The sequence below is a fragment of the Alnus glutinosa genome, chromosome 3 (assembly GCF_958979055.1).
Source record: "Alnus glutinosa chromosome 3, dhAlnGlut1.1, whole genome shotgun sequence".
NCBI lineage: Eukaryota > Viridiplantae > Streptophyta > Magnoliopsida > Fagales > Betulaceae > Alnus > Alnus glutinosa.
This window is the reverse complement of record NC_084888.1, coordinates 36,580,317-36,608,296: the sequence shown is the minus strand read 5'-3', so window position 1 is coordinate 36,608,296 and position 27,980 is coordinate 36,580,317. Positions and strand designations below refer to the sequence as shown.

The window sequence follows — 27,980 nt, the reverse complement described above, 5'->3', positions numbered from 1 at the left end:
TTAAAGCTTTGTCGTTTTGCTTCCTGTCTCTATCATTCCACATATGCGTATATTTTGGTGCATGAACCATTGAACCTCTTTTTTTAACCTCTCTCTCTCTCTCTCTCTAACCAAGATTAAAATGAATACATGAAAGAAAAATAATTTAGCATATTAAAGAACTCTATAGTGCTGTGTTTCGCAAATTAAGTAGTGATTCAGTTTAATTTTGAATATATATATCAATTAAATTGGGCACCATCCATATTCTTGATTGCATATTTGTGGATGGCTTTAACAAACAACATTCAAAGTCTTACTGATTGCACATTTGTGGATGACTTTGACAAACAGCATTCAAGTGGATGACTTTTACAAACATCGTTCAAGTCCTACATGATTGCACATTTGTGGAGGACGCATTCAAGACCTACATTGACAAACAATATTCAAAGTCCTGCATGTGGTTACAATTAGTAATTGTTTTTTTTTTTTTTTTTTTTTCTCTCTCTCTATAAAAATGATGTGACTTTTAAAATCATCACTCGATCAAAATTCAATAATAATTAATAACAAGTTCAATTGTGATTTTAAAAGTCACATAATTCTTAAAGGGACACAAGAGTGACAAATGAGTGACTTGTAGCATTACTCGGTTACAATAGTATTATACACAAAGTTTTACGTCGGTTAAATTTAACTTTCTCCCCTTAATTTACTACTCTATTTATACTTACATTTTCAAATTAGGACCTACTATAACTCAGACTTATAAACTACCAACAAGTTTTAAGTTACACCCTATATTAGGTTTGGCCGTTAGTTTTGAATTAAACAACTAATTTTTCTTCATTTTTTTTTTTAAAATAAAAATAAAAATTAACTACCATTCTAATACAAAATAGGAGCAAAGTAGTCACACAAAAAGGGCTTAGATGCTGTGCTAACAACGTGTAATGTTTTCCGTCCAAAATAATAGTCAAATTTGAAACAGAGGTTACTTGGAATATGTTGATAATTTGTAGGTTCGAATTACAATAAGTCTTAATTTAAAGGTATAAGTCCAGTTGGGCTGTAGTAATTTCTTTTGTTTGTTTATTTTTTTTTATTTTTCCCTATAAGTGGGTGTAATAATTTCTTGAATATGCATTTTCAATTTTTTTATTGATGAAGCCTTGAGAAAATTGTCCATTCAAAGTATAATATACTATCAGCCAAGGACCGAAGAACTTGTGCTTTGACAATTCTAAATTCATGCACCCTAAAGTGACTCCTACAAAGAGAATGAACACATAATACTCTGAATCTCGCTCTGCCTCTCCTGTTTCACAAATACTCCACTTCCCTTCTCCATTCCAATGAAGCTTCTTCATAGCTGCAACTTACTAGCACTATGCATTACATACCTTGGTGTGATTCTTCTCTTTTCTAGAAGCCTAAAATGCATGCGAAATGCCACTGCTACTGCTGCCGCTCCAACAAACGAGAGTGATCGTTTGGCTTTGCTCAAGATCAAAGAATTGATAGCCAATGACCCATTTAACATCTTCACCTCTTGGAATGATTCCATCCACTTCTGCAACTGGCAGGGAATTACATGCGGCCACAAGCATCAAAGAGTTACGGCCTTGGACCTACGGAGCAGTTCCTTAATTGGATCCATATCACCTTACATTGGCAACCTCAGCTTTCTTAGGTTGGTCGACGTCCGAAACAACTTCTTACATGGCAAAATTCCACATCAAGTCACTCATCTGTTCCGGCTACGACGTCTGGTTCTTAGCAATAACTCGTTGACAGGGAAAATCCCTAGCAACTTCACCAACTGTCCTGTACTCAAATATGTAATTTTGACGAGGAATAAACTTACTGGGAATATTCCTAATGAGCTGGGATCTTTGTTGAAGCTTGTGAGACTTCTGGTTTTCCAGAATTATTTGATAGGAGGCATCCCGCCTTCTTTGGGAAATGCTTCTTCACTCGAAGTACTTGACTTTGAGTTTAATAATTTCGTGGGAAATATTCCAGATGAAATAGGCCGTTTGCAGAGGTTATCTTTCTTCGGAGTTGCGGCCAATAATTTGTCTGGTAAGATCCCTTATGCCCTTTACAATATATCAACTTTGAGGACCGTTGATGTTGGAGTTAACCGACTTAATGGCACTCTTCCGGCCAACATAGGCCACACTCTCCTTAATCTCCAATTTTTGTCCATCTCTACTAATCAATTCTCTGGTCCAATCCCAATTTCACTATCCAATGCTTCCCAGCTTGAATTACTTGATCTCTCCGGAAACAATTTAGTGGGACAAGTTCCAACTGATCTAGGAAACCTGATAAATGTCCAGAGACTAAATGTTGGTGAAAATAATCTTGAGAATAATGCAGTCAAGGACTTGGATTTCATAAAATCTTTGGAAAACTGCACCAAACTGGAAAGGCTAGATTTTTCTTATAACAATTTTGGAGGTTGTTTACCTAATTCTATAGGAAATTTGTCGAAGCAACTCAGTGGTTTATTTATTGGTGGCAATCAATTATATGGAATTATTCCTGCAGCATTAGAGAATCTCATCAATTTAAGTATCCTTAGCATGTCGGAAAACCTGTTCAAAGGCACTATTCCCACTTATTTTGGGAAGTTTCAAAAGCTGCAAGGATTGGCTTTAGATGGAAACAGATTGTCGGGACGCATACCATCCTCTATAGGTAACCTCACTCAATTGGTCAAACTTTACTTATTTCAGAACAAATTGAAAGGAAGCATTCCATCAAGTTTTGGAAACTGCAAAAGTTTGCAGTACTTAGATATTTCAGAAAATAATCTTAGCGAAGCCAAAACAAGTCTTTCTTCCCAATTACTTGGACTCTACTTGTCACAAAACTCATTAACGGGCATCCTACCTATGGAAATAGGCAATTTGAAAAATATTGTGGATTTGGATGTCTCTGAAAACAATTTGTTTGGTAAGATTCCAACAACCATTGGAGATTGTTTGAAATTGCAGAACCTCTACATGCAAGGTAATTCATTTGAAGGAGACCTACCTCCATCACTGGCTACCTTTAAAGACCTTCGCTATGCAGATCTTTCAAGAAACAATTTCTCAGGATTAATTCCTAAAAATTTACAAGAAGTTTCTGTTTTACTATATTTGAATCTTTCTTTTAATAATTTGATGGGCGAGGTACCAACTGAAGGATTCTTCCGAAATGCAAGCGCAATGTCGGTGATAGGAAATAAAAATCTTTGCGGAGGTGTCCCAGAATTGCACTTGCAAGCATGCGATGTCAAAGTTATGAAGCAAGGAAAATCTCATGCATTCAAATTAACAATCATAGTTGTTGGTGGGGTTTTATTTTTCATCCTATTTTCATCCTTTATTGTCCTTTATAGGAGGAGAAAATCAAAAAAAGAACCATCTTCTACACTCCCAAAAACCAGCCAACTTCCTAATGTTTCATACAAGGAGCTCTATCAAACTACTAATGAATTTTCTCTTAGAAATTTAATTGGATCCGGTAGTTTTGGCTCCGTATATAAAGGAATAATTGATCAAGAAAAAAAGATGGTTGCTGTGAAAGTATTGAACCTTCAACAAAAAGGAGCTACCAAGAGTTTTATAGCTGAATGCAATGCGTTTAGAAATATACGCCATCGGAATCTCGTTAAGATTTTAACTTGTTGCTCAAGCGTGGACTACAACGGCAATGATTTCAAAGCTCTAGTTTACGAATTTATGGAAAATGGAGACTTAGACAAGTGGCTGCACCAGGATATCGACAATGAAAATCGACCAAGACATTTGAGCCTCCTTCAAAGACTAAATATTGCGATTGATGTAGCTTCTGCATTACAATATCTCCATGATCACTGTGAACCACCAATTATTCATTGTGATTTAAAGCCAAGCAATATTCTTCTTGATAATGACATGATTGCTAAAGTAAGTGATTTTGGTTTGGCAAGGATCCTCTCTAAAACAAATGATGTTTCTCAAAATCAAACTAGCACGGTTGGAATAAAGGGTACTATTGGCTACGCTGCTCCAGGTACATAACTACTTCGATCTTAAATATTCTAAATCCTGATTTTGATCAAGTTGAAAAATGTCACTAACTGTCTTTTTACTATGCTCTACATATTCATTTTAGCCTAGTTGAATTTATTTCCTTAAGGCTTTCCATGCCTATTCTGATAGCATGTCTATTAGATACATCAAATTAATACGCCGGCTAACAGGAAGGAAAACGTGTAACACCTACTGTAAAAATTGTGGTAACAACTTTTTTCCAGGAAAACTTGTCTTTTTTATATATTGCGGGAATAGGGCGTGCATATATAGAAGGATTTTGACAACTATTAAACAAGTCTTTGAATCAGTCATAAATATGAGAAAATAATTCCATTTCTCTTTCTTTAAATAAGAATACATTGAGATTAGGATCTAAAGCTCAAGGAGTGAAAATTCAAATAAATAAATAAAAAAAATCTATTATCTATTAAAAAAATATGAAAATGAATGTTGGTCAAAGAGGAGACAAACAGTAAAGAAGAAGAATAATTCACACCAATAATCCCAAGAAAAAACAATACTTGATTTGACGAAGTGAAGTTATTGTAGTAGTAACGTTGAAGACTTTTTATTTGTCACTTTCATGGCTTTTTACTTGTATTTAATTATTTTGAGAATTTCTTCTTAGCTCTTTAAAGGCATCTAGCAATAAAAGAAAAGAAAAAAAACACGGCATAGCTGTTCTTTAACAGATTCTATATGGACTATTTTAATTGAAATATGAGATAAATTATAGACATAAGGTTCGATATTAAGATTTTGTTCTGGTACCGTGTTAAATCATTACTTATCCCAAAAGATTAAGCGAATAAAAAATTTTGAATTTAATTATTTAAATTGAAATTTTAACGTACTCCTTAATTTGTCCAACAAATTAATAAGTGAAAACTTAAGAAAGACAAATGATTAGTTGATCTGATTCTAATACTAGCCACTTTTTCCCGTAAAAAAAAAAAAAAAAAAAAAAATACTAGCCTCTTTTATTATCCAATTTCTCAAAACTTTTCAACAGTTCTAATTTTAAAATACAGACTATTTATCATATTATTTTTTTAAGACTGAATAAGACATGTAACTTCTAAATATTATATCCCAAATATATTAAATTATGTATTAAACAACTATTAGAAATCATTATCATATTAATTGTGCATATGAAATATATGAATTTCAGAATACGGAATGGGTGGTGAGGCATCGGCACAAGGAGATGTCTATAGCTATGGAATTTTTGTGTTGGAGATGTTTACAGGAAAGAGACCCACTAACAAAATGTTTAAAGACGATTTCAACCTTCATAACTTTGTTAATATGGGATTGCCAGAAAAACTTGTGCAAATTGTAGACCCAAATCTTTTCAAAAGAGAAGTAAATGAACTAGCTGTGGCACCAGAAGAAGATGGCTACAACGACAATGATCACAATGAAATTGAGGAAATAGAAGAAAGTGTCATTCTTGAGAATCTAAACCAGATGAATTCTAATGTGCAAAAGTGTTTATTTTCAATTTTCAAGATCAGCCTTGCTTGTTCATTAGAATCACCAAAAGAAAGAATGAATATGGAAGATGTCACTAGCGAACTACTTCGGATAAAAAATGCTTTTCTAGAGGTTGGGAGCCATCGATAAGGACCAAAGTAAGGTAAGGTACTCCAAATTTTGCTTTAAAAGTTCAGCCAATGATAGACAACCCATAGAGTGACTAGATTATGTCATAAGTATTGTATTTTGGCCTTAAATTTCAAACCTTATAAGTTTCCAAATAATTTTTTTAAAACCACAACCACAGGAGCTTCATAGGTATAGCAGATGACCTGTCAGCATAACTAGACTGCCCTGTGATCTTATTAGGATCAAAATATTCACCTAAGGGTTTCCCTGCCACCTTAATGCCTTATTTAAATCTTATAAGTTAATTTAATTTTTTTTCTAATGTTTTCAGAACAAAACTTGTTTTGTTTTTTGTATCTTGGAATTTTCTAAATGTTCCAACATGAAAAATATACTCGTCTTCTACTTTTGTAGGAAAACGGAGCTTTGTGAAGAAAAAATCATATTACAGAAATGTTGAGCACTGGCCTGGCTGTTTGTGCGCATATGTATTTTATTGGAATAAATCAAACCGAGTTTTGATCTGCATGTTTAAGACAATATCTTTTCTTACAAACATGTATTTAATATGGTAATGCACTAAAATATATGAGAATAATGTCAGGAGCTATTATTTTCTGAGCCCAATAGTTATGGTATTCTTATCACATTTTAATTCTTGGCTGAACAATATTGTCACGGCCTCAAGGTCTAAAGCATGCATCACTTTCTTATTGTTTTGTTTTTTTTTTTTGTTTTTTGTTTTTGTTTGTTTTTTGTTTTGTTTTTGTTTGTTTTGTTTTCCCGGGCATAAGACTTCACTTGTAAGACTTCTCTTCGGAAAACAACAAGACATTAGATAGGAAGAAAAGAAACGAGACTGATCGTTTGGCTTTGGTCAAATTCAAAGAATTGATACCCAATGACCCATTTAACAGCTTCACCTCTTGGAATGATTCTATCAACTCCTGCAACTGGCAAGGAGTTACATGCGGCCGCAGTCATCAAAGAGTTACGGCCTTGGACCTAACTGGCTATACTTTAGGTGGATCCATATCACCTTACATCTGCAACCTCAGCTTTCTTAGGGTGGTCAACCTCTCAGACAACTTCTTAGACGGCGGAATCCCACAACAAGTTACTCATTTGCTCCGGCTGCAACATCTCAATCTTAGCTGTAACTTGTTAACAGGGGAAATTCCAATATCACCTACTGCCCTGAGCTCAGAGTCATTGACTTTGCAAGGAATAAGCTTATTGCGAATATTCCTGTTGAACTGGGCTCTTTAAAGAGGCTTGTATGGCTTGCAGTCGCCGTAAATCAATTGACGGGAGGCATCCCACCTTCTTTGGGGAAATGTTTCTTCGCTCCAAGTGCTCGACTTCTCGCTGAATAATTTCGTTGGAAATATTCCTGATGAAATAGGCCATTTGCAAAGGTTAGATTACTTTGGAGTAGTGGAAAATATTATATCTGGTACGTTCGCTTATTCCCTTTACAATATATCAACTTTGAGGACCATTTATGCCGGAGCTAACCGACTTAATGGCACTCTTCCAGCCAACATAGGCCTCACTCTCCCTAATCTCCGTATCTTGTCCATTGGTATTAACAACTTCTCTGGTCCAATCCCAGTTTCATTATCCAATGCTTCTCGGCTTCAATTACTTCATCTCGTGTATAACAATTTCGTGGGACAAGTTCCGACTGATCTAGGAAACCTGCCAAATCTCCAGATACTAGGTGTTGATGGGAATAATCTTGGAAGCAATTCAGCAGGGGACTTGGATTTCTTAACATCTTTGGCAAACTGTACCAAACTGGAAAAGCTGGGTTTTTCTGATAGCAATTTTGGAGGTAGTTTACCTGATTCTATAGGAAATTTGTCGGAGCAACTCAGTTCTTTAAATATTGCTCGCAACAAAATATCTGGAGTTGTTCCTGCAGCATTAGAGAATCTCATCAACTTCAATATCCTCGTCATGCAGGATAACCTGTTCACAGGCCCCATTCCTGTTTATTTTGGGAAGTTTCAAAAGTTGCAAGGATTGGCTTTGGATGAAAATAGATTGTCAGGAGACATTCCATCCTCTATAGGCAATCTCACTCAATTGGTCCAACTTCTCTTATCAAAGAATAAATTGGAAGGAAGCATTCCATCAAGTTTGGGAAACTGCATACGTTTGCAGTACTTAGTTATTTCAGAAAATAACCTTAGTGGAGCCATACCCAAAACAATTCTTTCTTCCCAATTACTAGGACTCTACTTATCACACAACTCATTAACGGGCATCCTACCTATGGAAGTAGGTAATTTGAAAAGCATTGTGGAATTGAATGTCTCCGAAAACCATTTGTTTGGTGAGATTCCTACGACCATTGGAGATTGCTCAAGTTTGCAGAACCTTTACTTGCAGGGTAATTCATTTGAAGGAAACTTACCTCCATCACTGGCTTCCTTGAAAGACCTTCGCTATGCAGATCTTTCACGAAACAATTTCTCGGGATTAATTCCTAAAGATTTACAGAACATTTCTGTTATATTATATTTGAATCTTTCTTTTAATAATTTGGTGGGCGAGGTACCAACCGAAGGAGTCTTTCAAAATGCAAGCGCAATATCTGTGATAGGTAATAAAAACCTTTGTGGAGGTATCCTAGAACTGCAATTGCAAGTATGCGATGTCAAAGTTATAAAGCAAAGAAAATCTCATTCATTCAAATTGACGGTCACAGTTGTTAGTGGGGTTTTATTTTTCATCCTATTTTCATCCTTTCTTATTCTTTATAGGAGGAGAAAATCAAAAAAAGAATCATCTTCTACACTCCCCAAAATTAACCAACTTTCAAATGTTTCATACAATGAGCTCTATCAAATGACCGGCGGATTTTCTCCTAGCAATTTAATTGGATTGGGTGGTTTTGGCTCTGTATATAAAAGAATTTTAGATCTGGAAAAAAGGACGGTTGCCGTGAAAGTATTGAACCTTCAAGAGAAAGGAGCTTCGAAGAGTTTCATAGCTGAATGCAATGCGTTCAAAAATATACGCCATCGGAATCTCGTTAAGATTTTAACTTGTTGCTCCAGCATGGACTACAACGGCAATGATTTCAAAGCTCTAGTTTATGAATTCATGGAAAATGGAGACTTAGACAAGTGGCTGCACCAAGATATCGATAATGAAAATCATCCAAGACATTTGAGCCTCCTTCAAAGACTTAATATTGCGATTGATGTAGCTTTTGCATTACAATATCTTCATGATCACTGTGAACCACTAATTATTTATTGTGATTTAAAGCCAAGCAATGTCCTTCTTGATAATGACATGATTGCTAAAGTAAGTGATTTTGGTTTGGCAAGGATCCTCTCTACAACAAATGATGTTTCACAAAATCAAACTAGCACAATTGGAATAAATGGTACTATTGGCTATGCTGCTCCAGGTACATAACTACTTCGATCTTAAATATCTAAATCATGATTTTGATCAAGTTGAAAAGTATCACTAGGTGTCTTTCTACTATGCTCTACATATTTATTTTAGCCTTGTCCAATTTATTTCCTGAAGTCTCTCCATGCTTAATTATTTTGATATATAGCATGTCAATTAGATATATGAAATACATCGGCTAACAAGAAGGAAAACGTGAAAACCATACTATGAAAATGGTGGGAATAACTTAATTTTTTCAAGAGAGAATTGGTCTTTTGCATGTATTGCTCGGGAATATCCGGCACATAGGAAGTAGCGGAGCCAGGATTTTAAGTTAGGGGGGTCAAAATTTTTTTTTTTTTGATTGAATAATAAAAAAAAAAATTAAAGGTGAACAAAAATTAATTAAAAATTTTAACTAACGCAATAAATAAATAATTCATCAAAATTGAAAAGAACAATTCAAATATAAAAGCTTAAATCTTAATCAATGTAAAAGTTTATTACATACCTGAAACTAAAAGGCTAAATTTTGTTTAAAAATTAATTTGAACGGTTGAACTTTGAAGGCTTATTTGAATGGTTGAATGCTTTGATCACTTAGAAGAAATACCTTAAGAACAAATCGAACATAACAAAATCTTCTACAGTTTTACTTCTCTCATTTCAGACTTTTCAATGATTTGTAAAATAACACTTGAATGAAAAAGGTACATAGAAAAACAGAAAATAAAACTGGCGTGAAGTTTTACCCAAAGGCCCAAAGCTTTAAGTATAAAATATTCTGATAAGATTTGATTGAATTATTATGTACGTACAGTTACACACGGCTCTAAATAACAATAGTGTTTTTTCTTTTTTCAAGTCACAAGTCACAAAATGTCAAGATTTGAGCCAGTTTGGCAACCCCTTCCCCTTATATTGGAGGAGAATTTTTTTTTTGAGTTATAATAAAATGTGATTGATGTGATATAAAGTTGAAAGAATTTATCTAGAAAAGTTAAAAAATTTGTATTGTATTGGATTTTTTTATTTAAATAGTAAAAAAAAAATTGCTGATGTGATATAAAAATTGAAAAAATTATAATATTTTAAAGTTGATTTTATTTTATATTTTATAAAAAGTCAAAAAAAAAAGAAAAAGAAAAAGAAAAAAAGTTGAGAGGGTTTTTTTTACAAGCCACCAGTCACAAGATCTGATCCATCATTTACAAAAAAAAAAAAAAAAAAAAATCTGATCCGTCCAAAATTTCACACGACTTCTAAAGCCACACGCAACAGTCACACCACTCACACCGTCCACGTAGCTGTTGTCTCAAATAATATGTAGTGTAGACCTTTTTTTTTTTTTTTTTTTTTTTTTTAAGTAGCTGAGTTGTACTTAGAAACAAAAAATAAAAAAAATGTTGCCTTGTCTTGTCTTTCACCTTTGTCGTTTCGTCTTCAACCTCAAATTTTTTTTTTCTTAAGACAGTGGTGGAGACAGAATATCTGACACATGAGGACAAGATTAAAAGAGTTTCTACAAAAATAAAAAATTGATTACAAATATTAAAAAACATAATTAACAAAATTCATAAATAATTTAATTAACTATCACCTAAATGTAATTTATATTTTAAATTAGCTATAAGCATAACAAAATAAATAAATACATAAATTAGTTCTCAAATCATGCTTTCTTTCTTTTTTCTTTTTTCTTTTTTTTTTTTAAAAAAATAATAATAATTTATGTATATTACCATAATTATCACCTTTTCAAAAATTTGTTAAATTTACCCATCATAGTTATAGTTGGCCGGGTAACTTTCAAACCTTAAGACAAAAAAACGCAGAAAACAAAAAAGAAGTCAAAAAAGTCAAAGGGCAGGGGCAGCTCAGGAAAAAAAGTTTTAAACTTTTTAAGCTTTTTCCGTCTGAGACGGACCCATATTACTAATTTACTCATACTGAAAGTTTGAAACGGAGCGTCTCATTTTTCGTCGCCCCGAGTCAGTGTCTTTTAATGAAACGGAGCGTTTAAGAACAACTAAAACACTAAACGCACCGTTTGAATCTTCTTCTTCGTGAAACATTTTTCTAAACCTAACTTTCTTATAAACTCTGAAACTAAAACAGTAAAATTTACAACAAAAAAATCTGCAAATTGAAACAATGAAGCGTTGTCTACTGCTTGCCCCCGCTGGTAATATCTATGCCCCTTATGGTTGGTTTAGGGTGGGCAACCAGGGTATCCAAGAAAATTTTAGCAGTTGTAAGAAATTTTTTTGTAAGTTGAGAGGGGGCACTTGCCCCCTCTCGACCCCCCCTGGCTCCACCCCTGCATTGGAGATTTAGGCTTTTGACAGAGATTGATAGGGCATGCATAAATATTGGAGGATTTGACAACAATTAAACAAATCTTGAATCAGTCATAAATATGAGAAAATAATTTCATTTCTCTTTTGTTAAAGAATAACTCATTGAGATTAGGATCTAATTTCTGTCCCCTGATGTTCTTTAGGGGAGGCTTCGGCTGCTTTACTTGCTACTAGTCTAGCTGTTCTTTCGGGATTTGATCATCTTTCTCTTAAGTGAGATGCGCTTTTAGTAGTTTTTGCAATTAATAATCCCCCCCTTTTCTCCTCTTGGAGTTTTTCGGATATTAGTTTAGTTTTTTTTTTTCTTTTAAAGTTAGAATGCTTTGGAAGTATTTTTTAGTGTCAATTTTAGGCACATATTTTAACTGAATGGGTCGCTTTCAATAATATTTTTGGAAGTATTCTGTTAAATTCTGTTCAATACCTAAATCCTTTCAACATTTTTTTTTCTTTTTTTTCTTTTTTTTTTATAAAAAAAATAGAGTTATTTTGAAAATTTTGACAAGATTTAACGAAAAATTCTAATAGAGTGTTGAAATTGAAAAAAAAAAAAATGAAAAGATAGTTACCTTAAATTGACACTTTTTAAAGTTTAAGTACTTAATTGTAAAAATGATGAAATATTAGGGGTTATAAATGAATGTCGATAAAGAGGAGACATACATTAAAGAAGAAGAATAATTCAAACCAATAATCTAAAAAAAAAAAAAAAGGGTTAGATTTGAGTTTCACTCATCAAAACAATAATAATAATAAAAAAATACATATTAAAATTTTCTCTTTCTTTCTTTTTTATTTTTTTTATTTCTTTTTCATGCATCATACACAACCTCTATTTTGAAAAAGATTATTTAATTGGAATAGTAATAGTAAATAGCTGATATGAGAGTGCTTTAAAAAAATGAATGAATAAAAATTAAAATAGATCGAAATAAGTCATTTTTAGCTGGCTAGTAAAATTTATACTAGTATTTATACGTGACTGAAAATGTAGTGGAACATACGACTAAACATGGCATAGTTTTTCTTTAACAAATTCTTATTATCTATTATCTTATTTATTTTCGTGTGTATAAAAATACTTCATTGCGTTGTCATTCAATAAATATTTTAGTCGGAAGGCCTTTACTCTATTTCTGTAAATTAAATTAGCATGTGTGTCTGAAGGACTTTATCTACTCCTTAATTTGTCCAACAAATAAGGAAAAAAAACATAAGGAAAGACAATGATTAGTTGAACAGATACTATTATTGGCCTCTTTTATTATCCAATTTCCCAAAACAAATTACATGTTCTAATTGTTAAATACATATGATTATTCACATTATTTTCTAAGACTAAATAACATACGTAACTTCTAAATATTAAATCCCAACTCTTTTAAATTACTTATTAATCAACTATTAGAAATCATTATATATCATGTTAACTGATCAGCATTTGAAATATATGAATTGCAGAGTACGGAATGGGTGTTGAGGCATCGGCACAAGGAGATGCCTATAGTTATGGGATTTTTGTATTGGAGATGTTCACAGGAAAAAGACCCACTGACAAAATGTTTAATGAAGGTTTCAACCTTCGTAACTTTGTTAATATGGGATTGCCAAAAAACCTTGTGCAAATTGTGGACCCAAATCTTCTCCCAAGAGAAGTGAATAAACTACCGGTGGCAACAAAAGAAGATGATTACAACTACGATATTGAAGATGGAGTCGTTATTGAGAATCTAAGCCAGATGAATTCTAATGTGCAAAAGTGCCTACTTTCAATTTTCAAGATCAGTCTTGCTTGTTCATTAGAATCACCAAAAGAAAGAATGAATATGAAAGATGTCACGAGGGAACTTCTTCAGATCAAAAATGCTTTTCTAGAGGTTGGGAGCTAGCCATGGATAAGGACCAAGTAAGTTAGGTAAGGTACTAAAAATTTTGATATAGAAGTTTACCTCATGATAGAAAATCCAGAGTGACTAAACTTTGTCATAAGTATTGTATTTTGGCCTTCAATTTCAAACTTTATTGTAGTGTCTTGGTTTCATATTAGGAAGATGAATAGTTCACATAAAGTTGGTAGATTATAAAGGTACTCATGGGTGCTAATTAAGTCCTGCATTAATTGGTTCTTTACCAGTTGATACTGCGCTTTCTTTATAAGTGATTCTAAAATTGGAAAAATTATGAAAGGCAAAATAAAATTGAGATTTGAAGGCTGGATCGCAACGATGTTATAATATATTTTGTCTCATTTCTAAGTGTTAAGGGAAATGGCAAAATAGTTCTCAGGATAAAATGAATCACAAATGTTACTCTAGATTGTCACTTTCTATAGTAACAAGAAACTGTTAAAGATAAAATCTGAGTCCACAATCCATGCTCTTGACTACAGCCATCACGCCCACAACAGAAGCTGATTTTCTGCACTTGACAGCAGCACTCCCTCATCCCTTGATTTACGCTCAACTGCTCTCCATGCCTCTGCACTAATCTCAGCACACAAGTGTCACAACAGCTCTCCTTTCACGCCTGACAGCATCCTCTCCTCCAAGTTTCCCTGATTTCCTCCTAAACGTTTTAGGCTTGCTCCAGATTCACTCCATGATTTATGGGATGTGCTCCCCTTTATTAGTCTATATATTGTTCTATCTTATAACCAAAATATGTAATGAAAACTAGACAAAATGTAGTCCTTACCTTCGTGTTCTCTTCTTCTTCACTTTACAAACATCCATCTCCTTGTCTTTATTTTACAGAAACGCCCTTATGGAAAGAATAACACAAAAAGAAATATGTATGAGACAAGAGAGAAGCTATTGTTGTTTTGTCAATGAAAATTATCAAATGGTCATATTTATATTGATTTTGGGCATATCTAACGGTCCAAAATCATTTGATCTAATAGCCACAAATTGTCATCACAAAATCCAACTTCATGCACACCTTAAATAGCATATTCATCCATTTCAAGGGCTATAACATGCTCAGATTTTTTTTAAGTTCGTGTCTGAAACAGCTAGCTTGGTCCACCGAACTTCTCCTGAGCCTTCTACTGAGGCTCTCAAATTTTGTATGGGGTTGTGATGCATCAAGCTCGTTTGACCGAGACTAATCTTAGTCGACTTTTAATTTTCAAAATTTATTAGAGCTCTTCAATTGCTTCTCGCTCCGATCCGCATTCGTGAAGTTCAAAGTACGTCTCATAGAGCCCGAGCCCAATTTAATATATATTGTGCCCAATTTAATTGATTTGACACCTTTAGGTCTTCCCATGCACAATTTCAACATGACCGAGACATGTAAATAACTACTAAGATTGCATATTTGTGGATGACTTTAACAAACAACATTCAAAAGTCTTACATGAGTGCACATTTGTGGATGACTTTGACAAACAGGATTCAAGTGGATGACTTTGACAAACGTCGTTCAAGTCCTACATGATTGCACATTTGAGGAGGACGCATTCAAGACCTACGTTGACAACCAACATTCAAGTCCTGCAAGTTTTTACAATAGTATTAAACACAAAGTTTTACATTGGTTAAATTTAACTTTCTCCCCTCAATTTACTACTCTATTTATATTTACATTTTCAAATTAGGACCTATTATAATTCGGACTTATAAACTACCAACAAGTTTTAAGTTGCACCCTATACTAGGTTTGGCCGTTAGTTTTGAATTAAACAACTCATTTTTCTTTCAATTTATTTTTTTAAAAGAAAATTAATTACCATTCTAATACAAAATAGGAGTGAAGTAGTCACACAAAAAGGGCTTAGATGCGCGTGCTAACAACGTGTAATGTTTTCCATCCAAAATAACAACCAATTTGAAACAGAGGTTACTTGGAATATGTTAATAATTTGTAGGGTCGAGTTACAATGAGTCTTAATTTAAAGGTATAAGTATAGTTGGGCTGTAGTAATTTCTTTTGTTTGTTTGTTTGGGTTTTTTTTTTTTTTCCTATAAGTGGGTGTAATAATTTCTTGAATATGCATTTTCAATCTTTTATTGATGAAGCCTTGAAAAAATTGTCCATTCAAAGTATAATATACTATCAGCCAAGGACCGTACCGAAGAACCAGTGCTTTGAAAATTCTAAATTCATAATACTCTGCATCTTGCTCTGCCTCTCCTGTTTCACAAATACTCCGCTTCCTTTCTCATTCCAATGAAGCTTCTTCATAGCCGCAACTTACTTGCACTATGCACTACATACCTTGGTGTGATTCTTCTCTTTTATATAAGCCTATTATGCTTGCGAAATGCCACTGCTGCTGCTGCCGCTCCAACAAACGAGAGTGATCGTTTGGCTTTGCTCAAATTCAAAGAATTGATAGCCAATGATCCATTTAACATCTTCACCTCTTGGAATGATTCCATCCACTTCTGCATCTGGCAGGGAATTACATGCGGCCGCAAGCATCAAAGAGTTACGGCCTTGGACCTATATGGCAGTTCCTTAAGTGGATCCATATCGCCTTACATTGGCAATCTCAGCTTTCTTAGGTTGGTCGACGTCCGAAACAACTTCTTACACGGCGAAATTCCACATCAAGTCACTCTTCTGTTCCGGCTACAACGTCTAGGTCTTAGCAATAACTCGTTGACAGGGAAATCCCAAGCAACTTCACCAACTGTCCTGAACTCGAATATATAAGTTTGATGAGGAATAAACTTACTGGGAACATTCCTAATGAGCTGGGATCTTTGTTGAAGCTTGTGGGACTTCAGGTTTTCCAGAATTATTTGATAGGAGGCATCCCGCCTTCTTTGGGAAATGCTTCTTCACTAGAAGTACTTGACTTTGAATTTAATAATTTCGTGGGAGATATTCCAGATGAAATAGGCCGTTTGCAAAGGTTATCTTTCTTTGGAGTTGTGGACAATAATTTGTCTGGTACGATCCCTCATGTCCTTTACAATATATCAACTTTGAAGTCTATTGATGTTGGATATAACCGACTTAATGGCACTCTTCCTGCCAACATAGCCCAAACTCTTCCTAATCTCCAAAATTTGAACATCATTAATAACAAATTCTTTGGTCCAATCCCAGTTTCACTATCCAATGCTTCTCAGCTTGAATTACTTGATCTCTCCTATAACAATTTTGTGGGGCAAGTTCCAACTGATCTAGGAAACCTAATAAATGTCTGGTTGCTAGGTGTTGGTGGAAATAATCTTGGAAGTAATTCAGCCAAGGACTTGGATTTCTTAACATCTTTAGAAAACTGCACCAAACTTGAAAGGCTAGGTTTTTTTTATAACAATTTTGGAGGTAGTTTACCTGATTCTATAGGAAATTTGTCGAAGCAACTCAGTGGTTTATATATTGGTGGCAATCAAATATCTGGAATTATTCCTGCAACATTAGAAAATCTCATCAAAAGTTAAGTACCCTTAGCATGTCGCAAAACCTGTTTATAGGCACCATTCCTACTTGTTTTGGGAAGTTTCAAAAGTTGCAAGGATTGGCTTTGGGTGGAAACAGTTTGTCGGGGTACATACCATCCTCTCTAGGCAACCTCACTCAATTGGTCAAACTTTTCTTACATCAAAACAAATTAGAAGGGAGCATTCCATCAAGTTTTGGAAACTGCAAAAGTTTGCAAATCTTATCGATTTTTGGAAATAACCTTAGCGGAGCCATACCCAAAACGAGTCTTCCTTCTCAATTACTAGAACTCTACTTATCACACAACTCATTAACGGGCATCCTACCTATGGAAGTAGGCAATTTGAAAAATATTTTGAATTTGGATGTCTCTGAAAACAATTTGTTTGGTGAGATTCCTACAACCATCGGAGATTGTTTGAGTTTGCAGAACCTTTCCGTTCAAGGTAATTCATTTGAAGGAAACTTACCTCCATCTTTGGCTTCTTTGAAAGACCTTCACTATGTAGATCTTTCACGAAACAATTTGTCAGGAATAATTCCTAAAGATCTACAGAAAATTTATGTTCTACTGCATTTGAATCTTTCCTTTAATAATTTGGTGGGCGAGGTACCAACGAAAGGAGTGTGACATCCCACATCGCCTGGGAATGAAGATGTGCTTATATGTATAAATGCACCCTATATGACACAACGCGTTTTAAAGCCGTGATGGCAATGAACCTATCAGAACTCCGCAGTTAAGTGAGCCGCTGCGAGAGCAATCCCAGGATGGGTGACCTCCTGGGAAGTCTGATATGGGGAGCCAAAAGCGGACAGTATTGTGTCATTGGGGGTGGATCGTTACAAATGGTATCAGAGCTATTGCCCAGCCTGAGATGGTGGGAGCGTGCATAAGCCCAAGAGGGTTGCCGGCGGGCACTCGCTGGGATGCCAAGAATGGGGTGATCCCATGAGGGTTGCCAGCGAGGACGCTGGGTCCCAAGGGGGGATGATTGTGACATCCCACATCGCCTGGGAATGAGGATGTGCTTATATGTATAAATGCACCCTATATGACACAACGCGTTTTAAAGCCGTGATGGCAATGAACCTATCAGAACTCCGCAGTTAAGCGAGCCGTTGCGAGAGCAATCCCAGGATGAGTGACTTCCTGGGAAGTCTGATATGGGGAGCCAAAAGCGGACAGTATTGTGTCATTGGGGGTGGATCGTTACAGGGAGTCTTTCGAAATGCAAGCGCAATATCAGTGAAAGGAAATAAAAAGCTTTGTGGAGGTATCTCAGAACTGCAATCGCAAGCATGCGATGTCAAAGTTACGAAGTAAGGAAAATCCCATGCATTCAAATTGACAGCCATAGTTGTTAGTGGGGTTTTATTTTTCATCCTATTTTCATCCTTTATTGTTATTTATAGGAGGATAAAATCAAAAACAAAACCATCTTCTACACTCCCAAAAACCAACCAACTTTCAAATGTTTCATACAAGGAACTCTATCAAACGACTAACGGAATTTCTCCTAGCAATTTAATTGGATCCGGTGGTTTTGGTTTTGTATATAGAGGAATTCTTGATCAGCAAAAAAGAATGGTTGCTGTAAAAGTATTGAACCTTCAAGAGAAAGGAGCTTCTAAAAGTTTCATAGCTGAATGCAATGTGTTAAGAAATATACGGCATCGGAATCTTGTTAAGATTTTAACTTGTTGTTCCAGTGTGGACTACAATGGCAATGATTTCAAAGCTCTAGTTTACGAATTCATGGAAAATGGAAACTTAGACAATTGGTTGCACCAAGATATCCACAATGAAAATTAGCCAAGACATTTGAACCTTCTTCAAAGACTAAATATTGCGATTGATATAGCTTATGCAATACATTATCTTCATGATCATTGTGAAACACCAATCATTCATTGCGATCTAAAGCCAAGCAATGTTCTTCTTGATGATGACATGATTGCTAAAGTGAGTGATTTTGGTTTGGCAAGAATCATCTCTAAAAAAAATGATGTTTCTCAAAATCAAACAAGCACAGTTGGAATAAAGGGTACCATTGGCTATGCTGCTCCAGGTACATAACTACTTCGATCTTAATCCTCTAAATCACGGTTTTGGTCAAGTTGAAAGTATCACCAACTGTCTTTTTAATGCTCTACATATTCATTTAATTAGTCTTGTCAATTTTATTTCCTTAAGGCTCTCCACATTTATTCTTATAGCTTGTCAATTAGATATACCAAATTGATACGTTGGCTAACAAGAAAGAAAACGTGTAAATTAACCCTACTGTAAAAATGGTGGGAACAACTTACTTCTTTTTAAGAGAGAACTGGCCTTTTGTATATATTGCTTGGGAATATTAGGCATGTACATATGAGATTTAGGCTTTGACAAAGATTAATAGGGCATGCTTAAAGGAGGGTTTGACAACAATTAAACAAGTCCTGAATCAGTCATAAGTATGAGAACATACAACTAAACATGGCATGTATAGTTTTTCTTTCAGAGATTCTTAATTATATAGCTGATTCATTATCTATAATCTTATATATTTTCTTGTGTATAAAAATAATTCATTGCGTTGTCATTCAATAAATATTCTAGTTGGAGCCAACTGTTCTATGTGGCCTTACAAGAAGCCATTTCTAATTGTTAAATACAGACGATTATTCACATTATTTTCTATGACTAAAAGAATATGTAACGTCTAAATATTAAATCCTTAGGCACGGCCATTCATAACATACTTAGACTCTTTTAAATTACATATTAAACAGCTATTAGAAGTCATTATACATCATGTTAATTGTGCACATGAAATATATGAATTGCAGAGTATGGAATGGGTGGTGAGGTATCAGCACAAGGAGATGTCTATAGCTTTGGGATATTTGTGTTGGAAATGTTCACAGTAAAGAAACCCACTGACAAAATGTTTAAAGACGGCTTCAACCTTCATAACTTTATCAAAATGGCATTGCCAGAAAAATTTGTGCAAATTGTGGACCCAAATCTTCTAACAAGAGAAGTGAATGAATTACCGGTGGCAACAGAAGAAGATCACTACAACTACAATATTGAGGCAGTAGAAGAAAGAGTCCTTATTGAGAATCTAAGCCAGATGAATTCTAATGTGCAAAAGTGCATTCTTTCAGTTTTCAATATCAGCCTTGCGTGTTCATTAGAATCACCGAAATAAAGAATGAATATGGAGGATGTCACCCGGGAACTACATCGAATCAAAAATACATTACTAGAGGTTGGGAGCCATGGATAAGGACTAAGTAAGGTAAGATACTACAAATTTTGATTGAAGCTCAACCAATGATAAACAATCCATAGAGTGACTAAAGTCTAGCATAAGTATTGTATTTTGGCCTTAAATTTCAAACCTTAAAGTTTCCAAATAAGTTTTTTCAAACCACAAGCACAAGAGGTTCATAGGTAGATGACCTGCCAGTACAAGTAGAGTGTCCAGTGATTTTATTAGGGTCAAAATATTCGCCTAAGGGTTTCCATGCCCCCTTATTTAAGTCCATAGGTAACCTTATAAGTTAGTTTAATTTTATTTTTTTTCTAATGTTTTTAGAATAAAAGTTGTTTTTGTTTTTTGTATCTTGGAATTTTCTAAAATTTTCAACTTGGCAAATACACGCCACTTCTACTTTTGTAGGGAAACGGAGCTTTGTGAAGAAAAGATCATATTACAGAAATGTTGAACACTGGCCTGGCTGTTTGTGCGCATATGTATTTTATTGGAATAAATCAAACCGAGTTTTGATCGGCATGTTTAAGACAATTTCTTTTCTTACAAATATGTATTTAAGCATATGGTAATATAATGCACCAAAATATATGAGAATAATGTGAGGAGCTATTATTTTCTGAGCCCAATTCTTCTTACTCTTTCTTTGTGCAACCTCAAAGGACTTTCATTTCCTGAAACGAAATTTCATTTGGATCTTTTCTCGAGCTGCACGCGTGCAGTGCATCATGTTCAGGTTTGTCCTTGGCAATGTGGCATCGAGCATTTTCAAGAGGGGCGTAATTTCTTTAGAGGCACCACTCTAGCAAGCTCTTTCGTCGCAACAACTTCGTCATTATAAGTACGTTCCTTGATTCACAAGACGCCTTCCTCGTATTTGTTCTTATCATCACTATTACTCTTGATGGTATGATTATATATTGCTTACAACTAAGAATTTCAAGGATGAATTCGAAACGTTTTATTTCTAACATTAAATTCATAGAATGTCATGATTTGATTTGAATAAGTGACTGGGTTTTTTCGCCGCTGGTTGGGGATCAAGCAAGGCAAGCTCTTGTGAATTTTCAATCTTTTATTGATGAAGAACATGTGAGAACTACAGTTTTCAAGTATGACACCCAAAACAGAATCATAAATTTTGATTGCTATGAAAAGAATTACGTGATAAATTGTGGAAACTGCCTAAAATTATCATAACTTTTGATTGTTATTTGTTACCAAAGTTTTGCGCAAGCAAATTTGCTTGCCCCGCTTCCTGCTGTCCAACAACCCATTTGGTTTGTTTGAATTCAACCTAAGCTCATATTGTGTTTAATGCGGTGCCTTTGACGAGAGCGGAATGATCGGAATTTTAAAAATGTAGAGACTTCGTTGTGTTCATATGCAAATATGACCTCGTTTGACAACTTCCTCCCTTGCAGAGATGTGTTGTAAAAAGATTTTGGAGCTAATTTTTGCACTGTTTCATGTGTTAGAAACAAGCTTTTACACGTTTGACAACATCCATCCATCCATTCAAACTAGCCACAACTTGTTAACCGAGCATTATCCCCTACAATTTTAAAAGATTCTCAAATTACACAATTACACCCAGCATTGAAAAATATAAGAAATGACTAATAAAAATAAATAGCAATAAAGTTTTGTTTTCAATATGCCATGCAGATCAAAAGTAAGTTTGGATCAGAGTTCTTATTTCCATATTGTTCAGTTGGCATTACCCTAATATTTTTATGCTGTTTAATTGGCTTAACCCTAATAAGTTATCCTCCCCGTTCTCCAGGGAGATGGTGATTATGAACTTGTCAAGGATGTAATATGTGATGGCTAACTTCTCAAGAGAATAATCAAGGTGAGGTATCTTCTCATTGACCAAGGAGAAAAGAAGAAAACATCCGTTATTTTTCAATGGAAGTTGAAGGAACAATCGGATGATATCATAATCCTGTACACATCAAAATTAAAATCATACTATTATTTATCTAAAAATAAGTTTGCAAAATAATGATTATCCATGAATCACAATTGCACTTGAACAGCGTGTTGCTAACTGCTGGCCACGTGCAGTTGGCCGTGTGGGTCCCACGTGGTTGATCCGGATGTCACTAAATGTGCAATTAGCGACGTGTATTTTATACACATGGCTAAATGTATTTTTTTTTTTAAAAAAAAAGGGAAAATTATATTTTTTTTTTTTTGCTACGTATTCTTAACACACGTCGCCATAATCAGTATTATTGCTTAAAAAAAAAAAAAAAAAAAGTTTTTTTCCTTCCTAATATTGTATACGATATACGTATACGGCAACGATGCCATTGAGATCCACCCGGTGTATCCGGCGACGATGCCGTCGAGATCCGCCCGGTGTATCCGTCCAACTCGTCGTCGACGATGCCGTCGAGATCTGGCAAGAAAGATGACTCTGAGGAGGAGGATAAAGTTGTGGCTATTGTCACGCCCCCGTTTTGGGATATAAGGGAAACGCGAACTTGAGTACTAAAAACAAATATTTTAAATGGAAGCGTGCATTTACAACATATAAATTTAAAACTTCCTATTTTTAAACCTTTCTATTAATAATTCTTTACAACACTTTGAATTCTCTAAAAGAAACAAAACATACTATACAATACTAGGGTCCGGCCGGTTCATCACGAACTATCGCTCTCAGCGAGGTCTATGCCCTTACAAGGAAAAGACTTCGTCTTACTGTTGACATCTGAAAGGGGTGGAGGGAAAAAGGGGTGAGTTCGACAACTCAGTAAGGAAAATACAACACCTGGGGACATAAAACATGCTATAAACCTTTATGCCATAATCTTTAGTCATTTTCATAATGACAGATTTATTCTACTCACTAATGAGAATTAATTACAAATATGATGAATTGCATAAAGTAAATTGAATTACAACCTAAACCAATAGTATATTGATTTTAATTTATTTTAGATGATTTAAGTGTTTTTGAATATATTAAGATTACGATGATGTTTTAAAGTATAAATATGATATGTAATCTTTAAGTGATTATGAAGTGGAGATTATAGTTATGCAAATTGTTTAAGAAATGACCTACTAGACTATTTATGATTTATAAGAAAACACGTGTTAAAAATATGATTCGTGATAAGAAATGTATTGTTTTAAAGCAGGAGGCATAATCATATGAACAATTAATAGAACAAATGAATGAGGAATATAAATAATGGCATATGAAATTATTAATGATCTAGTAAACTCTTTTTATCTGTTTTCTCTTTAATCCTTTCTCTGTGGTTTATCCCTTTATAGACTCTACACCGCCAGTTCCCGTGAGCGGCGCACGTTGGCTTTGTCCAAAGGACCTATAGACTCAGCCTGTCGTCACAGAGAAGAGTCGCCGGGTTGGGAATCTTCCCTAGGTTGAAGGCCAACCCCGGCCGGTAGCACACACCGTATTTAGTATGCTTGCCATGCTACCCTATATGGTACCGAATCTAACTGTAGTAGTGCCTCAGGGTTAAACAATTACTGCACATGAACGTTTTCTGTAATACTGTAGGCTCTGTTATAACTGTAAACTTTATTTCAAAACTGTAAGAGCCGCTTTTATAACTGTAGTCATGTGCAGAATTTTAACTTTAGATTATCTTTTCTTTCAATACTGTATTCATGAATAGAGTCATATACTTTGGAATGCTCTATAGTCATAACTTTCAAATGCTCTCTTTTCATCATTGTAATTATGCATAAATCATAACTTTAGAATGCTCTTAATCATATCTGTGAGTATACATAATTCATAATTTTGAAATGCTCTTAGTCTTAACTATAATTATGCATAAATCATAATTCTTAAAAATGCTCTTAACCAAAACTGTGATTTATGCTCAAAATTCTTAAACAATATCATATGAGTAATAAAGCTTGGCATTAAAATCACATGAGCAACGCTTTGTAAAATTCCCCAACACTTTTTCAAAAGATTTGTAATAAAATCTTGTTGGGGGTTTTTCGGTGTTGTATCCCTTTACCTGGACTTTCCATTAGTGTCAGGGTCGAGCTTTTACCTAAATAAAACACGAGGATAAAATTTAGCGGAGCGTTCTGAAATTCAATTCTAAGACTTAAACTAAATTATCCTATATATATATATATACACACACAAAATCTCTATCCAAAATTAAAACATATAAGATTCAATTTTAAAAACAAAGTCTACCAATTCAACTAGATCCCATCCCAAGACAAATCATCCCAAAAATCCTTCACAGTCAGAATAGTAACCATAACTCAATACTCCCGCCAAGCAGAAACATGCCCATACACCCACATACCAACAATAATTAACTTCCAAATTCTTCCCATTTAGCCAAAATGGAATAATCAATCTAAATATCGAGCAACAGGATAATACTCAAAATTAGTACACTTTCAACTATCAACACCACAACCCAAAACACTACCCACGGCTACTACCCCCACAATCGGTTAAATAGAAATTAAAGACTCTTAAAATTGATCAGTCCGTGGATCATAATCCCCAAAATACAGCTTAAACACACGTTGTCCGTTAACAACTAAAACTCCCAATTAACAAGTTATCACCTAGATCCACACCCTGTTTACAATACACAGGAACGCAAGTAATAGAAATCCAACTCAAAATCATCAATATCATAAACACATAATCAGTCTAAAATAATTCTAACTTCCAAAATCATCACAACCCAACTAATCATAACACTGCTAACACAGAACAACTAACTGGCTAGCAAGACTCAACAACAGTAGCCATAGCTCAAATCAGTTCTCTTGATCACATCACAGTCCATCAATATTAGGACACAATCAAATCCATAAATACCCAATATACTTAACCGGATCATCAAACACATAATCTAAAACCACTGAAATTTATTAATATTTGGCCATCATCAAAACAGGGCCTAAAATCACCATCAATAAAATACACCAAATAAACCCAGCATCACAGTATTGCCTAGAATTTATCCATTATCATCCCACACAGTCTATCAACAGAAACAATTGTAACCCAAAACCATATGGCCAACATCACCCTAAATCCTACACTACAAAATTGGTTAAGTTATACAAGAAACCCAAATCCGTCACTGCCAAAATACAACCGGCCACAACACCCCCAAAATAATCAAATACCCACTGTTGAGACTCACACACATGGCTTAGCCATTCAAAACCTCCACCAACAGAGAACACATCACACACATAATCAATTCTATGTCCAAAAATAGCAAAACACAAGATCAAACTCCAAGCGTTAACCATACGATTAAATCCAAAGATTAACACCGAAAAAAAAACACCACACACACAAACAAGGATAACCCAAAAATTACCCATAGATTCTGGACTTAAGAGTCGCCGGAAAATTCTACTAAAGCTCGCCGGAATCGCACTCCAAGTCACCGGAAATCGCCTCTGACGACGACCCACGGAAAACCCAGCTTTGTCTCGCCGGAAATCACGTCCTCCGGCCACTGGACTTCGCCCACCGCCTCGCCCCTTTGATGTACCACCGAAAATCAGCTCATGGATGTCCGGCCACCAACGATCGGGTCTCACAGGCTCACGAACCACCCAGGTTCTCTCTCTCGGGTCTGGCGGGTTGCGATTCACGGCTTCACGGCTTCAACGATCGAAGCTTCTCTCGGGTTACATCTGGTTCTCGAGCTCGTCGGAAAACCACATTACAGGTCGCCGGAAGTCACAGAACTGGGATCTCCGGCCGTCCTCTGGCTCTCGGGTTGCTGGGTTCCATTCAAATCCCTCTCCGATCGGCTCTCTCTCTTGATCTCCTAGATCTCTCTCTCTTCTCATCTCTCTGTCTCTCCCTATCGGCATCTCTCTCCCTCTCTCTCTCTCTCGCTCACTCTTTGTTTCTCCCTCTGTGTGTGTCTGCGTGCTCAGGAAGAAAGAAGAAGAGAGAAGAAATAATAATAGAAGAAGAAAGAAAAAGTAACGAAGAAGGAAGAAGAAAGAAGACCAAGAAAGAGAGAGAAAAGAAGAAATTTTTTTAAAAAAAGATAAATCAACTTGCTGTGCAAGTTGCTTCCTTTTTTTTTTTTTCTACAACTTACTTATTAAGTTAACTCATATATATATATGTATGTATATAATTATTATATAAAAAAAAATTGGGATATTACAGCTATGCTAGCCAAAAATTTCAGAAGACTAATGAAAGATGACCGATTTAAGAAGAAGTTTTCTGAAAAGATGAAGAAAGCTCCCAGAGAAGCGGAACCTGAGGAAGAAGAAAAGAAGGATCCCAGAGGGCCCAAATGTTTTTGAATGCTTAGGTTTTGGGCATATCCAAGACGAGTGCGGGAACCTCAAGAAGGGCAAGGGGAAGGCTTACAATGTGACTCTTTGTGATGAGTCAATAGAAGAAGCTCCAGAGTCTGAGAAATTTCTTGCCTTCGTAGCACCACATGTCGAAGAAGAAGACTCGTATTATTTGGAGCATAGTGACAATGGGGAAAAGCTTAAGGAGGCGTACAAGACACTCTACATAGAATATGAGAAGCTGAGGGAAGGTCGCAAGCAGCACCTCTATGATCTGAACAGTTTGCAAATAGAGAAGAGTTCATTGCTGCTTAGAATACAAGAGCTCGAGGAGAAGCTGCTAGAGGCTTAGCTCCAGTTAGAACGAGTCATTGATGAGAAGCTGACTCGTATTCTCTATCTAGAAGAGCCCAACTGACAAGACCGGTCTCGGGTATGTAGCTCCCTCTTCTATAGCTCCCTCTACTTCAAAGACTATATTTGTGAAACCTACAGTCCCAGAGCCTCCTCCCACTTCGGAAGATAAAGGGAAGGACAAGGTCAATGATGATGTTCAAGGCGCTTAGAAGTCTCATTCCATCAGAAGACCCCCCATATGCCATCACTGTGGTCTAAGTGGACATGTTCATCCCCAGTGCTCCCTCTTGAAAGCACAGAAAGCCAAGGCCAAGAAAGAAGTGCCTAAACAGGCTAATCATGGCACTAGACCTGCGGCCCAATATCAGACTCCATGGTATCAGGCTCCTTATCATCAAGCATCAGGATATCAAGCTCCTTGGTCTTATGCACTGCGATACGAGGCATCTTAGCATTAGCGGCCTCAGCAGCAATTTGTACCAGCCAATCACAATGGCAAGTCTCAGAACAAATCCAAGCAATTTAGAAGGCCTCAGAAGGTAGAAGAAGATTAGTACCTCAGTGAGCCACCTATCTGGATACAGAGCATGATGGAGTGGATGATGAAGTCCTGCCAGCAACCACCCACAGGAGGGCAGGCTTGGGTCAAGAAGGACAGTTACCCCTTGAGGGGGAACAGACACACCTAGCAGAATCAGGTGTTCTTGCCTAGGATTTGGTTCCTAATCCTACGGTATCAGGTTTGATTGCTCATTTCACTTGTTTTATTGTTATGCAATCTAGGAACTAGTTGTGTTTGCCCCCTATTGCTCTTATGAGAATTTTGCAAGTACTTTTTGGGGAAGATAGAAAAAGCAGGTCGAGCGACTGTTTTTCTGTATTGGCATCATCAGGTTTGATCTTGCCTTGCATATGATGTCAGTTTCCATATTGAATTTGTTTTTTTTAATAAAAAAAAAATGGGAGAATTTGCAGGATTACTGTTTTCCTTGACATATCAGTTATAGCATGTAGTTTCACCTGATATCTCAATTCTTTGTGCATTAATTTACTTTGCTTAGATATAATTGAGGGTTTATGACTAAAATCTACCGAGTGTTTTCCTGTATATGCAAAAGTAGGATAGCTTCTTTTCTCATGCGATGAAAAATCTGCACTTTCCTCGACTCCCCTAAAGGTACATCTTTCTTTCTCTGACTTTG

General features: G+C 35.4%; 2 protein-coding genes and 1 pseudogene across 2 annotated transcripts; all 3 read left to right on the top strand.

Annotated features, from left to right (window-relative positions):
* Positions 1–1,283: 1,283 nt before the first annotated feature.
* LOC133863428 (probable LRR receptor-like serine/threonine-protein kinase At3g47570) lies at positions 1,284–6,285 on the top strand. Its single transcript, XM_062299363.1, has 3 exons — positions 1,284–4,032; positions 5,230–5,697; positions 6,081–6,285. The coding sequence occupies exons 1-2, from the start codon at positions 1,338–1,340 to the stop codon at positions 5,682–5,684; spliced, it is 3,150 nt and encodes a 1,049-aa protein (XP_062155347.1). The 5' UTR covers positions 1,284–1,337; the 3' UTR covers positions 5,685–5,697; positions 6,081–6,285.
* A 282-nt stretch (positions 6,286–6,567) lies between these two features.
* On the top strand, positions 6,568–8,343 carry LOC133863427 (probable LRR receptor-like serine/threonine-protein kinase At3g47570). Its single transcript, XM_062299362.1, has 4 exons — positions 6,568–6,656; positions 6,838–7,019; positions 7,072–8,228; positions 8,308–8,343. Exons 1-4 carry the CDS (start codon positions 6,568–6,570, stop codon positions 8,341–8,343), a joined length of 1,464 nt encoding a protein of 487 aa, XP_062155346.1.
* Positions 8,344–8,435: 92 nt separating this feature from the next.
* LOC133863426 (LRR receptor-like serine/threonine-protein kinase EFR) lies at positions 8,436–20,121 on the top strand (annotated as a pseudogene).
* Positions 20,122–27,980: the final 7,859 nt, after the last annotated feature.

Bases quoted from the DNA above. Each gene is read 5' to 3' on its own strand.
- LOC133863428 (XM_062299363.1), top strand. From the start codon at position 1,338: ATGAAGCTTCTTCATAGCTGCAACTTACTAGCACTATGCATTACATAC. The intron at 4,033-5,229 runs GTACATAACTAC...TATGAATTTCAG, and splicing joins TATTGGCTACGCTGCTCCAG to AATACGGAATGGGTGGTGAG.
- LOC133863427 (XM_062299362.1), top strand. From the start codon at position 6,568: ATGACCCATTTAACAGCTTCACCTCTTGGAATGATTCTATCAACTCCT. The intron at 7,020-7,071 runs GTGCTCGACTTC...CTGATGAAATAG, and splicing joins GAAATGTTTCTTCGCTCCAA to GCCATTTGCAAAGGTTAGAT. The intron at 8,229-8,307 runs GTACCAACCGAA...GAGGTATCCTAG, and splicing joins TTAATAATTTGGTGGGCGAG to AACTGCAATTGCAAGTATGC.